Genomic DNA, 15400 nt, shown 5'->3' with positions numbered 1-15400 from the left:
TATATTTTAATTATGCAGTTTGTTTAATTTCATGTTATATGAGTGTTAGTGAATAACTTTTATGCTTAGAAAAATGTGAGTGGTGAAGATGAGAATGTTGATGTGGATATGTGAGCATATAAACGAGATAAGATTAGGAATGAAATTATTCGGGATTAAGCGAAGTGACTCTCGTGAATGTTAAGATGTGGGATCCAAGTGAAACTGAGATAGTTTGGACATGTGTGAATAAGAGATTTACAAATATCCCATTTAAGGTGTGACAGAATGACCGTATTGGTTGTGACGAGGAGTATTGGATGGGGTGATTAAATAAGATATGAAGCAACTTTAGGTTGCTAAGGTCATTCCTTGACTAGAGATTGTAGAGGTCGAGGATTCTATTAGATAGTTAGACGTAACTTATTCTCTTACTTAGCGTATTACACTTTGTTTGGATGGTTATTAAGTACTGTTTTATAATGGTCTGTATATTACTTCATCCGTTTAAAAAAAATGACATTATTTCCTTTTTAGTCTGTTTAAAAGAGAATGATACATTTCCTTTTTTGACAACACTTTAACTTTAACTTTTCACGTGGCATGTTTAAGATCACAAGATTAAAGATTATTTTAGTACATTTGACATAACTTTAATTTAGAACCACAAAATTAAAACTTCTCTTTCTTTTTTTAAACTCCGTTCTAAGTCAAATTATATCATCATTTTTGAAACAGAGAGAGTATGACGGATGGAAAAAAAAACACCCACTACTTCACAAATTTGGGTAACAGACAAAAAATGAAGCATTTGGATAATTATTTTGTCGTTTTCCTTACCGTCGTTTTGTGTACAAAAGCCGCCAAAGCCCACCGGGTTAAAGTCGCCCCAAGTGCGCCACGTGTCTTTCTAAAATATGATGATTCCGCGTGGTGACAACTAACTTACTACTCTTTTTTATTATTATTATTATTATTATTATTCACGTTCGATACTTAATATATTAAATTTATATCTTATAAAATTCATTTAATAGAGAAATATTTTCTAATTTAAAAAGTTCATACATAGTTGAATCTATAATCTCAATGATGTATCATATTTTATATCAGAATTTGATCGATTTTAATTCATTATCGTATAAGATTTATTTAACAAAAAAAGTGTTTTCTAATATATATCTTGTTTGGATGATTGATGTATATTGTATTGTATTGTAAGGTTAGCTTAAATACAATATTTATCTTGATTTTTACTTAATTTCTATTGTATTAAATTGTTTAAATTCATCATTAGGTAACAACGAAAAAATTTATTTTATGTAGTGATCAATTTTGTGTGATTGCATCGTTACATATCTTAATATTTTCTTTTCATTTTGTTTTAATTTATTATTTAATAATCATATATCATTTTATTGTGTTATAGTAGACAATCCATACCTCTTGAAAATGATATGAATTAGAAGCTCTACTTTGTATTCGACTTTTTTTGTCATCATTTAAAATATAAATATATGACATTATATAATAACGAAAAACAATTACAATCTATCTAAAACTATATTACAATATATTAATACATATGAAATAATACACAAAAACTATATAAAAAAAAAGTAACAGTATTTTATATCCATTTTGAGATTCTTACTAATTTAAGTTCAAATCATATAAGATTTTATCTTTTTAAAAAAAAGAGTTTTTTTTTTTTTTAAAGAGTCGATTAATTGCCTCAGCCATTTGGAACGTACTTAATTCTACACTATCAAACCCACTCCATAATGTAGCGCGTCTTCCGCACGTACCAAAATGGAAGAAGTAAATTAAGTACTTATTATGTTTAAGAATAATATTTTGATAAAATAAGTTATTTTTAAACTAAAAAAGTTTAAAATTGGATAGTCCTCTGGAGAAGATATATTTTATTATTTAATTATATTCTCAGCTTGATTTTTTTGTATTTAAGTATATATATAGAAATTATTTTTTATATGAGTCATAATGAGATCTAATTTTAGAAATTCTACCTAATTTGATATTTTATTAAAATGTGTAATTGTTTTATTTAATAATTTAAACTATCAAAGAAAAATGCATACTTCATTATTTAAATACACATTATTTAAATATATTCTTAACAATTTTAATAACTTATTTTCTTTTTAGAACGAACAAGTTTTCTGATGATTTTCTCAAGTTCTTCGCTTCTTCTCAAAATTTGGAAGGACATAAATTTTTAAGATGTTTTATTTTTCATTTAATTATCTCTCGTAAATTTAGATTGTAAATTTATATTAAAAGAATGTTCTATTTTTCATTTAAATCATCTCTCGTAAATTTAGAACAGTGAATTTATAGAAAGATTTTTCTATAGGGATTCAAACTTGAGCACTATATAAATTTTGAATACATATTTACCATTACATTATAAATCTCCACCTATTTTAAAGATATTCAAAATATCATATATGTCAATATAAACTAAAACTCGACATGTCAACTAAAAACACTCACATATACCTCTTCCCAACAATTGGATGTGAAAAGCCATTTTGACTACCTCAATCTCAATGAAGTTCAAGAAATAACTTTTTTCAAACAATTAAACTTTATTCGTTAAATTATCCTGATTATATTACTTTTTCCGTTTTATAAAGAATGACCCACTTTAACTTGGCATGGAGTTTAAGAATATAAAGAAGACTTTTGAATCTCGTGATCCTAAATTAAAGTTATGTCAAATGTACAAAATTGCCCTTTGATCTTGTGACCTTAAACATGCCAAGTGGAAAATTGTTACTAAAAAAAAAGAGATAATTCTTTTTGAAACATACTAAAAAGTAAAGGAGATCATTCTTTTTGAAATGGAAGAATAACTAGTTATCATTATCGTTGTTGGTGAGGTAAAAGTTTAGTAGTGAAACTAAAGTTATTAATAAGGAGTCTAAATTTTTTAAAAATTAAATATATAGACTGATTAAAAAAATTTAATATTTATTATATACACGTAAAAAATATAATAATATATAAATAATATTAATATTTTTTATCGAAGGGTTCGAATAGGGAGCTATTTTACTAGAGTTACAGCGGAGTGTACAGAGTTGATGATGACAGCCAAAGTAAATTAATTTTTGTTTTATTCAAGTGGGACCCAATCAAGAAGAAGAAGAAACATTAAAAGATGATAAAGTACTAAAGACAAAATTCATAAAAAAATTTACTAAATTAAAATAGTTTGAATATTGATGTTGGTGATGCCATTAATGTGTTCACTTAATATTTTTTAATATTAATTTTTATTATAATTTTTAGATTTTTTCTATAATATACTCCCTTAAATTACAATTTCTTCCTTCATTTTATCAATGACAAGTATTTTTTTAATTGCAACAAAAAAATCATTACAAAATTTCTCATATCCTTTTCATAGTTTGACTTACTCTTAAATTATCGTTGATTTATTTCGCGAGATCATTTTACCACGAGGCAAAAGGCAATTTTAAAGGCTACGGTGATTCTTGATTGATGTAGTTTTACCGTTTATTTTGATACGAATAAGATGCAGAACAATAGCACCTAAGCTCCCGATCTAGAGCTCAAAATATGACCAAAAATTGGATTCAACTTTTAAGAATAAAATATTTCTAGTAAAAAGGACTTATATTTAATTTTTATTTTTCAACAACATTAATAATAATACTATATTTAGTATGGTATACAAATAAGATTCGTCAAGAGTAAATCTTGAAAGTACGTTAATATTTTACATTATATTTCTTTCTTTTTAAATATAGAATATGAAGTTATCCTTTAACTCGGTTTTTTTCAAAGTATTTCACTTAATAAAGATTTAACATTTCAACTTTATTTATGTTAATATTATATGTTTTTTTAAAAAATAAGATTCCTGAAGAATAAAAAGGAAGTTGAAAAGCCCCAAAGAAGTTTGTTTTAATTTTTTTTTTTAAATTCAGTTTGGTTTAAATTAAATGCAGATAGAGAACAAAAGTGAATTGTTGTCAAATGTTTGAAGTCCCAAAGTAGAAAAAGTAAAATTAAATTAAAGTGGAAAAAAAAATTAATTGTTAATTAATCATCTAACTGTACAGTGTATACATCATAGCCAGCAAGAAGATGCACAGAGATTCTTATGCCATTTCTTACAAGGCAAAAAAAAAAAGATTTCTTTTTAGAGAGAGAAGAGAGAAGAGAGAGAGAGAGAGAGTTTCAAGGAAGGAGACATGCTTGATTTCATACCAACAAGCAACACTTGTGTTTATTTCTTTTCTTAACTTTAGTGGATTCCACAGGTCCTTCTCTAAATCCATTCACTTTTTTTTTCTTTCATTTTTTTTAATGTTTTTTCATGTTTAAGTATTGGATTTATTTATGTGTTTTTGCCCAATAGTTTTTTTCTTCTTTTTTTTTTTTGTTTGGTTGTTTTATTTTGTTTTTGATTTCTAAATTTCTCTTTTTTGGGTATTGTGTATTGGTTAAGATAAAGAATGTTCTACATAGTGAAAATCTTGAAATGCATGTGGACTTTGAAGTCAAAGATGTGTTTTTTCAAAGATGGTTTTGTATATGAATATGAGGAATAATGAGTAAAGTTGCAATCTTTATTGGTTTTCTTCTTGTAATAGTTTCATTTTGCTATTGATCTCTAAATTTCCCTTTTTGGATGTTGTGTATGTACTGGTTTGGTTAGATAAAGAATGTTCTACATAGTGAAAATCTTGAAATGCATGTGGACTTTAAAGTCAAAGATGTGTTTTTAAGATGGTTTTGTATATGAATAAGAGGAATAATGAGTAAAGTTGTAATCTTTATTGGTTTTCTTCTTGTAATAGTTTCATTTTGCTATTGATCTCTAAATTTCCCTTTTTGGATGCTGTGTATGTACACTGGTTTGGTTAGATAAAGAATGTTCTAAATAGTGAAAATCTTGAAATGCATGTGGACTTTAAAGTCAAAGATGTGCTATTTAAGATGATTTTGTTTATTGATAAGAGGAATGATGAGTAAAGTTGTAATCTTTATTGGTTTTCTTCTTGTAATAGTTTCATTTTGCTATTGATCTCTAAATTTCCCTTTTTGGGTATTGTGTATGTACTGGTTTGGTTAGATAAAGAATGTTCTACATAATGAAAATCTTGAATGCATGTGGACTTTAAAGTCAAAGATGTGCTTTTTAAGATGGTTTTGTTTATTGATAAGAGGAATGATGAGTAAAGTTGTAATCTTTATTGGTTTTCTTCTTGTAATAGTTTCATTTTGCTATTGATCTCTAATTTCCCTTTTTGGATATTGTGTATGTACTGGTTTGGTTAGGTAAAGAATGTTCTACATAATGAAAATCTTGAATGCATGTGGACTTTTAAAGTCAAAGATGTGTTTTTAAGATGGTTTTGTATATTGATAAAGTGGAATAGTGAGTAAAGTTGTAACCTTTATTGGTTTTCTTCTTCTAATAGTTACATTTTGCTATTGATCTCTAAATTTCCTTTTTTGGATGTTGTGTGTATACTGGTTTGGTTGCATAAAGAATGTTCTACATAGTGAAAATCTTGAATGCATGTGGACTTTAAAGTCAAATATGTGTTTTTTTAGATGGTTTTGCATATGAATAAGGGGAATAATGAGTAAAGTTGCAATCTTTATGGGTTTTCTTCTCCTAATAGTTTCATTTTGGTATTGATCTCTAAATTTCCTTTTTGGGTATATTTACTGTTTTGGATAGATAAAGAATGTTCTACATACAGTGAAATTCTTGAATGCATGTGTCCGTTTTAAGTCAAAGATATGTCTATTTAAGATGTTTTTGCATATTGATTTGGGAAAAATGAGTAAAGTTGCAATCTTTATTGCTTTTCTGTATATTTTCTGTTTATGGGTTGTGATAGGAAACTGGGGTTTTTATTGTTATATCCATGGATATTCTGTTGATCATAGTAACATTTGCAGAGTGGGGTTCTTGATGTAATAAAGATCTGCATAATTGGCTGATTCTTTCTTGATCTTTTGTTCTATATATTTAGCATTATTGGTAAATTTGCTATGATGTGACTTGAAGGTCACGGGTTTGAGCTGTGAAAACAACCTCTGTAGAACTGCATGTAAGGCTGTGTCCAATATGCTCTTATGATCTGGCCCTTCCTGGACCCTACATATAGAAGGAGCTTAGTGCACTGGGTGGATTTTTTGATGTGCATGCCCAATAGTTTTCTTCTTAAAGTTTCATTTTGCTATTGATCTCTAAATTTCCCTTTTGGGGTATAACAATATTCTACAGAGTGAGTCTTGAGTGCATGTGGAGTTTAAAGTAAAAAATATGTCTTTTTAAGATGGTTATGCATATTGATAAGGGGAATAATGAGTAAAGTTCATATCCTTATGGGTTTTCTGCATATTTTTTGTTTATGGGTTGTCATAGGAGAATGTGTTTTTTCTTCTAATATCCATGGAAGTTCTTTGATGATAGTAATATTTGGAGAGTGGTGTTTTTGATGTAATAAACATTTAAATATTTGGTTGAATGTTTCTTGATCTTGTGTTCTAGGTTCTGATCTAGTGTTTTTCGCCTTATCTTTTTGAAGAGTTTGCTGGCTATGTTGCTCGGACTCTTCAAAAATATAGACCGGTGCATGTGGGATACTCCTAAAATAGTGTATTTTTGGAGAATCCGAGCAACATGGTTTTCTTGTGATATGTGACTTGGTATTTTGATCAAGTAATCTTTGGGATATGAGATTATCATGATGTTAGAGCAAGATGCATGTGGTTTTTTGTTTTAATTCATTTCATTTTAGGTGTTCATTTTGCTATCTGATCAAATCTTTTCTACTATGGTTTTTTATAGTCATATATATGAGTCGAGTATATCGGGTAGGTTAATGGCTCTTGTATTATATATTGATGAACTGCTAGTTACTGCATGTAAACATCAGTCACAGAATGCTTACCCACAATTCTGCTTCGGAAACTTCTCTTTTGAGCAAGGTCTATCGAGAAGAGCCTCTCTGTCCCACAAAGGTAGGGGTAATGTTTGCATACATCGTACTCTTCCCAAATTCCACTTATGGAACTACATTGGGTATGTTGTTGTTGTTGTTACCGCATAAGCCTGTCTGTACTTGTGTATTTTATCACCTTATGGGAGTTCGTGTTTCAGTTCTACACAGCATTCTCAATACACCTCACATTCTTTTCTCGGTGTCCTTTTGCACACGCCATTGAGTTGTTTTGATGACTAAGATTTTGTTGATGTTGTTGTTGTTGTTGTTTCATTTTTCATGTATGCTATGTGATGCTTCCTCTAGTAGTTGTTATATTTCTTTATTTCTGTATGTTCTTTGATATAAATTACCAAGCCGGGGATCTTTCGAAGACAACCTTTCTATCTCCGTTAGGTAGGGGTAAGGTCTGCGTACACTCTATCCCTCCCTAGACCCCACCTTGTGGGACTACGTTGGGTATGTTGTTTGCTTTGAATAGCTAATCATGGTGAGTTCCAATGAACAAGAAACTTCACATAATAATCGGAAAATTGGTCTCAGAAGTGAAATTTCCATCTCCTTGCTGCCAGGAGATATGAAGTCTTTGGATCCTGACTTACAAGGCGAGACATTGCGGTTGACACATACAACTCTTAACTCTCAAGACAAAATGACTGCCTCAGGGAAAACAAATTCTCAAGATCAATGTGCTTCCTCAGAATATGGTACAAATACTTGATAGTTTTCTTCTGTCCATTCGGCTAGTTTTTTTTTTCCGATACATAAATAGATTATCTATCTCAACAAGCTTTAGTTTTTTACTTGATGAAGTTCTTTTGCTGATAATGATTGATCATCTTACATCTTACTTTTGATTTTCCAGTTCATGATGAAAGATATGGAAGAGATATGCAGGTTCAAATAAAGCCTGCTCTTTTTTCTTTGCAAAATGAAGTGGCCAATTCAACTGTATGTTGTCTCCTTTTTAGAGATTTTTGCCTTAGCTTTTGGCATAATCTTATTTATCGTTTTCTCACGTTGCAGGGTTTATCTGCTTTTGGCTACTCTGATCCCTATATCAGTAGCTTATATACTGCTTATGGACCTCAGCCTTATGTGAGTAATCTGGTTTGGTTTTTGTCTCTTGTATGTACTCCGTTCGTCCTAAAATAAGTGTCACTTTAGCTCATTTCACGTCTGTTAAGAAAAATAATGGGTAGTTTGCTAAAGTGACACTTTGGGACGGAGTGAATACTTGATTGCAAAAGTTTATAACAATGAGCAGAATTCTGTCATTCTAGTTGTAGCTGCTGTAAGTTTGCAAAGGAGATGTATAATGGTATCACATACCGACTCCTAATTATCTCGTAAATGTTCTAAGTTTGATATTTGGTCAATGCAGCCTCAAATGATGGGCATAGCACCTACTCGTGTCCCACTCCCCGTTGATATGGCAGAGGATGGACCAATCTATGTTAATGCAAAACAGTACCATGGGATCCTAAGGCGGAGACAGATACGTGCAAAGCTTGAGGCTCAGAACAAACTTGTCAAAAATAGAAAGGTAAATTTGGGTACTTATTGCTCTTCTGCACCTTTAGTAGGTTGTTAATCTCAATTCTCTGTCTTAATTCATTCAATGGCAATCAATTTGCTGCTATCTTCTCTCATTCATTTGTATTTAGGAATAATCGACACATGATCAAGCATTATTCCGTTAAGTGCTCAGTGTTACTGTATAAGTCATGATTCCCTAAGTCTCTAGTTACTGTATTCCTGCTTCATTCTTTAGAGAATAGCATCTACTCTTGTATTCTGGTATGAAAAGTTTCATCGTAATGATCAATATAGCAGAAGAAACATGCAAGTAGGTTGGTTATAGAGATCTATAGTGGCTTTGCATTTCCGAGTTTTTGGGCTAACATTATGTGCTACTCGAGCTGGTCTGTAACGCCAGTAACCAAAAAGGACCATGTGCACAGAAGCAAATCAATTAGGAGGACTACTAATAGAAAGTCTAGGGTTGTGTACTTACACTTCTGTCATTCTTCAAGATGAATTTTGAGCTTATTCGTCTGGTCAATTTTTTGCGTGCAGCCATATCTTCATGAGTCACGACATCTTCATGCAGTGAACAGAGTTAGAGGGTCGGGTGGACGTTTCCTCAGCTCAAAGAAAGTTCATCAATCTGATCCAAATAGTTATCCTACTAACTCAACTTCTTCTCTAGACTCAGTTGAGCATGAAGGTTCAACTTCTGCTTTCTCAAGTGTCCGTCAAGATGTCGTCCACAATGGCATCAACTTCCAGCAGCAGCAGCCTGATCACATGGCCTTCAGTGTATCCTCTCATATGGTTATTACCATGCAAGGCAATGGGACTCAGCAACACGCTCCAGTTGTCCGGTGATTACAAGTTCTTAACTGCCTTAAGACAGTCACCGGCAGGCAATTCATCCTTGGCTTTTACTCTTTTCCCATTATGTCTCTGATTTTTGCAAGTGCCAACTTGTTCCTACTGTTATAATGGTGAACTTGGTCTCCTAGATTTATCGAACCTAGATTGAAGAAAAGAACGTCTTTCGTTCTGTATTAGTTATCTGTTCTGTTGCATGTCTGCACCTAACATGGAATGGTTGTGCAGTGAAGTTGTTAATGATAAACTGAAAAGAAAATGGAACTGGTTTTATGTTGAATGATTCAAGAGGTTCATGTAAAGCTAATATGTTTAGTGGTCTTGAATTGAATACATCTGTTGTGTTAACGAACTAGTTAAAGAGCACATGAACATTTTCCATGGACGCCTTTTGACTTCTTTCATCTGTTTATATCATCATGTTTTCTAACACCTGTAATGAAAATTTTGACTCCGACACTGAATGTGACAAGCATATAAGAGAACATCAATGTGATAAAGGAGAAAACTGACCTTAGCATAGTTGCTTAAAATAGAGTACAACAAGAAAAATAAGATTGTGAGATTTCACTTCACAAGCAAAACTGCTTCTGTCAATCAATACTGAGATGATAATTCAGTTACTGTGATACAAGTTTATAAGTTCATCCTTAAATTTCGCCTTTAGGGGTTCGCGCTTCAGTTTGAGAGCTGCAGTGACTAATCCGGACTCAGGCGTCCATGGCTCGGGTATCAACTTGATCTTTGCAGGAATCTCAAACTTGTCCAATCTTGCAGCTTTGCCTACCTGCATTTCAGCATAACACTATAGTTGAAAAACTTCACAACACACAAATTATTGCCATGGAAATTAGAGATGAGGCTCATTCACTCTTCAATTATGTCTCCTAGGATGTCCTCTCTTACGATAGTATTGAGTTATCTAGATCGACCTAGCTAGCACCGAGCTGTCATAGGCCAATATAATCTCATAAGTGGGGTCGGAGAGAGATAGATGGGAGGATGTACGCAGACCTTACCTATACCTTTGTGGGGATAGAAAGAATGTTTCTGTAGACCTTTGTAACTGATAGGCGGATGTACAAAATAAGGGTAACAAATACTAATACACATCGGGAAAAAGGGGACTACGTGATACCTAAATCATACTACTAGAAGTACGACAACACTCGACTACCAATAGCTACCAACTTCTATCTTAATCCTCAAAACCTCATATAAAGTCCTATCTAAGGTCATTTCCTGCTCAATAGGGGTCGTGATGGATGATAATTCGGATGAAAAGGAGACGAACCTTTGAGAGTGATTGCTGGACCTCATTGACTGCTTCAACTTTGTTGCACAGATCAGAAAAAGCTCTATGCTCGATGCCATTTTCTTGTGCCCATTTCTCAAGCACCTTTTGTGAAGGAACAACTAGTGCAACACAGTAATTGTGGAAGGGGTCTGCATAGGCCATGATGTTATCCACATAATTGCTTGAGGAAAGTGCAGCCTCAACCTGCAACGAGCATCAACTCGTCATTATAATTGCCATAAATCAAAACTCCGAGCAAAGAAGATTCTTGAATCTTGTGATCTTAAACTGAAGATACATAGAATGTACCTTTCCAAGTGAGATATACTCCCCGTGCTGAAGTTTAACAATATCTTTCTTTCTATCAATGACTTCGAGGCATCCATCAGGATGAAACCTTCCAATATCACCAGTGTAGAACCAGCGCATCCCTCTCTCATCAACCTGCGTTTAAGATATTAACAACATGAACAGGCTCGCGATATGACCAAATTCAGTCCATTTACAAGCAGTAGCTCAGAAGTACCTTGTACACCTCATTAGTTTTATCACCATTGTTGAAGTAACCAGCAGTAACACTGTTACCACCAACAACTACTTCTCCCCGAGGCATCGGCTTATCAGCAACTGTGTAACCTCCTTCTTCCCAAGAAATAAGCTGCATTGTTCAACACATTACATAAATAAGCAGAAAATTCCTAAACTTATCGAGTTAATAAAGTTCGAAAGAAAGGAACAAAGGGGAACAATTTTCTTTAGTTTCTGGATTAACTAGCTTTTTTCTATTTGTCTATACCTTTATATAGCAACAAGGAACAGGTGGACCAACGCGACCAACAGAAGGATCATCTGACTCGGAAAAGGCTGCTCCTGCAAATGTCTCTGTCAAGCCATATCCTTGACCAATAGGCGCTCTGCAGCAACAACAACTACGCCTCAGTACCCAAACAAGTTGATTATAAAACTCGTAACATTAAACAGTCCATCCAGAGAGAAGTGTCGAAAAAAAGTGTAGAGCATATTCGGAGCAGTTTTCTGATATTTACCCCATACAAATGTTGATAAATCTTTGTGTATCTCCTGATAGAGGAGCACCACCACAAAGCATGAAACGTATATCTCCTCCGAGTACTGATCGTATCTTTTTAAATATCATCACCTCCCATAGTATTTTCTCTAGACCCCATGCTCCAAACCAGCTACCTTCTATAGCAGTCAATCGACGTTTAAAGGCAATATCGAAAAGTTTCTTTGCAGATCCTCCCTTCTCCTCCACCTAGATTAAGAAAAACAGAATCAAGTGATCAGTACTTCATTTGAGGCAGGCCTTATAATCCCAACCTAAATATGCACTTAAAGCTCAGAAGGTCCAGTTTAAACCTTCTTTATAACACCGTCCTTAACACGATCGAGAATGGCTGGAACTGCTGCCATTAAAGTAGGCTTTAAAGCTGAGGCATCTCCTTTAGTCCCTTTCATAATTTTATTAGATGTATCTGTCAATGTCAGAGCCGAGCCATAACCGATTGAAGCACCAGCAGTCAACATAACAGTCTGCAAAACCGGAATCACTCAGAACTACTTCATTGCTAGATAAAGACAAATAGTCTTGTTTGGTCGAACTTCTAAAATCAACTTACTTTGAAAAGTGCTGTTTGAGCAGCAATTAGTGCGTGGACAAGTTTTACAAAAGTTCTTCGAATTCACTAAGAGCACTAATTTTCTCCCAAAAACTTGGCCAAGCAGATTATAACAGAAACAAACGACGTATAAAGTCTAAAGATTACCTCAGCCGCTAACTCAAAAACATGAGCTAAAGGTAGATACCCCAAATAGACATCGTTGCTGCCAAGTTTTGGAATGACAGTCATAACTGCAGCTGCCGTGGCTACAATGTTGCCATGAGTTATCATGACACCCTAAAACATAACAATAGAGCTTAATCGAGAATCATTCAGCTCTAAGTTAAATAACATATCAGAAAGGAAAATTAAAAGCAAGCTGCATTTTACCTTAGGCATGCCTGTGCTACCACTTGTATACATGATCACCGCGATATCTTTCTTTATAGGCAGTATTGGTTGAATAGGATTACTCTTACCAAGTTTTTCAACTTCGGAGAAAGATGTAATCCTCCAGCTATCAATATCCGTAGAAGTGCTTGAATCTATTGCAGTCTCATCATCTTCAAAGTATATGACATTCGAGATGGTTTTCAGGTTAGAATTGATTGCAACCAATTTTTTAAGTTGCTTGGCATCACAAATCAATGTGGATGCTTGAGTCTGTCAATGAACACAAGTGAATTCAATTCATTGCATATCAACTAGCACCTCGCGTAATCTACAAGAAAACATATTTAAATCTCCCACCTCGTTTAACGAGTGTATAAGGGCATCATCTCCCAAAGAAGCATAAATAGTAACGACAGTTATATTCTGGCGGAAGCATCCCTGAGAACAATAATTTCAACTATAAAATGTTGTATTCCTGTAGTAATCAGATAACAAACAAATACAGAACTACTCCCTCCGTTTTGATTTGTTGTCTGGTTTTGACTTGACAAGGAGTTTAGGAAAGTGAAGAATTGAAAAGTTGCCAAAAGAGGTTAGAGACTGAAAGTAAAGAAAGCAAATTGAAACGGAGGGAGTAAAGAATTCTCGAATACCTGAAATGCAATGATCCACTCTGCACGAGTTTCAGAGAATATAGCAGCGCGAGTCTCCACATCATGACCTAAATTAACAAGTCCAGATGCAAAGTTGCAAGCCCGATCAAACGTTTGTCCATAACTCTCCCAGTGATACTCACTCAAGTGAAGTTTCTCAAACTTCCTTCCATCCTTTGCTGTTACAAAGTCCCTACTAACTAGTTTTCTTGTTCCAAGACAACGTTTACTCGAATGTTTCCTACAAGACTTTTCGAATAAAGCTGTCATAGTCGTAGCCCCTTCCCACGGAACTTCAATCAACTTGGCTGATTTAGCATTCCGCATTGTAAGACCTGCCTCACCACCAGCTTTAACCGGAACTCCTCTCTGTTTCGCCTTTTTCTTCCTCATAAGCACAATGGAGAGGTATAAAGGTACTATAATCGCAATTACAACCGCAGCAACAACCCCAAATGAACCCTGGTCTTTGAAGAAGGAGACATAACAACTACTGTCCATTCTCTCAACGACATTCGTATTCGGATTACTTCCTTCAGAACCTTCCATTTTATATGATGTATGGATGGTTCTATGCTCACACAAAACTCTTCAAAAGAACAAAGAGATACCTAAGACATAAAACATAATTCAGTACCATAGACAGGGGCGGAGCTACCTTGCATGAAGGGGTTCATCCAAACCCCCTTCGGCGGAAAATTATATTATATGTACATGGTTAAAATAAGTTTATAGGTATACATAGTAGATGTTGAACCCCTTTCGGCTATCTATTTCTACAGATTTTGAACCCCCTTATTGAAAATCCTAGCTCCGCCTCTGACCATATATATGCAAGGTCAAATTTTCATATGTAAATATAGTAAATGTTGAACCCCGTTAATGAAAATCTAGCCTCTACCACTGGATGGAACGTCAGAAGAACAAAGAGAATCAAACTTTAATATGAATACTACTGTAATTTAAAACTCAAGCAAAATTTGTAACCGGAGTTCTCCCAGACAATGGCAGATCCAGAGCGGGTTCACGAGAACCGAATAGCTTTTTTCTCAATATATATATTAAAATATTTGACCATGAACCCAATTATTATCGTATACTATTAACTTGAAGATATTGCAGAAACCCATAAAACTTCAAATTTTGGATCCGTCTTTGCTCCCAAACCTCTTCATTAATCATTATCTTAGAAATTTTTACTATTTCGAAAATCACCTAATTCCCTTAAAACTATAACATATGCTCGATATAAAGAAATCGCTAGGTGATTTCTTTCTATCTGTCTAAACCTTATCGAACATAGTAATCAAAGCATATCTTAAGTGCCCCGTAAAATAGTCATGACACAAAAACAAATCAAACACTACCAAACAAAACATACTCAATGTAATTCGATAAAGTAAAGTATAGGGAAAATAGTGTATACGTAGATCTTACTCGTTACAGAAAACAAAAAAACACTTAAGTTAGCATCCACTTAATTAACTTCACAACTATAAGTTCAAAACTTATGGATCTACTTTGAACATAATAACTATATAAATGATAATAATCAATGTAAAATTACAAAATTCACTAAATATTAAAAAAAAAAAAATTACCTTGAAAAGTTGAGCAATAAGTTATTTTTGTTGGTTTTTGAAGTTTCATTCATGCAATGATGCTAAATGAGGAAAGTTGATGAAAAACTTTTTTCAGTTTCCAGAAGAATTTATAGGGGTAGATTTGTCACAAAACTTTGAATATTTGCATTTCAATACCAATAGTTTTGGGGTATTGCAAATTCACTCCTAAACTTTTTAAGTGTCTTATAATTAGAATGTTTTTTTTTGGGTTTGTATTAGGATTTAATTAGAAAGACGTCCTTTAAAAAGTGTGAGATAGATAATCTATCATAATTTAAATATAAGTGATTATTTTTACGATTTGATGAGAACAATTTTATCGTTATTCCAAGGTGAAGGATAACAATGGAATAAGTGAAATTCATCTATTTTTAATTAAAGATTTTGTGTCAGAATTACGTAACTCGAATATAGG

The 15400-nt window shown here is 33.0% G+C and overlaps 2 protein-coding genes across 6 annotated transcripts; one reads left to right on the top strand and one right to left on the bottom strand.

Moving 5' to 3' along the window:
- Window positions 1–4104: 4104 nt before the first annotated feature.
- Window positions 4105–9780, top strand: LOC107005445 (nuclear transcription factor Y subunit A-7-like). Of its 5 annotated transcripts, none has more exons than XM_027913878.1 (6): window positions 4105–4295; window positions 7542–7705; window positions 7864–7895; window positions 8025–8096; window positions 8383–8544; window positions 9078–9780. In XM_027913878.1, the coding sequence occupies exons 1-6, from the start codon at window positions 4120–4122 to the stop codon at window positions 9387–9389; spliced, it is 918 nt and encodes a 305-aa protein (XP_027769679.1). In that variant the 5' UTR covers window positions 4105–4119; the 3' UTR covers window positions 9390–9780. The 5 variants fall into 5 exon arrangements, with proteins under 5 accessions (XP_027769679.1, XP_027769678.1, XP_015059530.1 ...); XM_027913877.1 differs by having other exon boundaries at window positions 7864–7949; XM_015204044.2 differs by having other exon boundaries at window positions 4160–4295; window positions 7571–7705; window positions 7864–7949; window positions 9078–9743.
- Window positions 9781–9888: 108 nt separating this feature from the next.
- Window positions 9889–15036, bottom strand: LOC107005444 (long chain acyl-CoA synthetase 8-like). Its single transcript, XM_015204042.2, has 12 exons — window positions 14962–15036; window positions 13361–13971; window positions 13065–13145; window positions 12705–12977; window positions 12480–12611; window positions 12073–12246; window positions 11739–11968; window positions 11489–11606; window positions 11219–11350; window positions 11002–11136; window positions 10690–10896; window positions 9889–10182 (listed from the first exon to the last, which is right to left on the bottom strand). The coding sequence occupies exons 2-12, from the start codon at window positions 13907–13909 to the stop codon at window positions 10012–10014; spliced, it is 2202 nt and encodes a 733-aa protein (XP_015059528.1). The 5' UTR covers window positions 13910–13971; window positions 14962–15036; the 3' UTR covers window positions 9889–10011.
- Between the last annotated feature and the right edge of the window lie 364 nt (window positions 15037–15400).

The sequence above is a fragment of the Solanum pennellii genome, chromosome 12 (assembly GCF_001406875.1).
Source record: "Solanum pennellii chromosome 12, SPENNV200".
In the NCBI taxonomy this organism is placed as follows: domain Eukaryota; kingdom Viridiplantae; phylum Streptophyta; class Magnoliopsida; order Solanales; family Solanaceae; genus Solanum; species Solanum pennellii.
The sequence above is the reverse complement of the archived record's forward strand: the minus strand, read 5'-3'. Positions and strand labels throughout refer to the sequence as shown.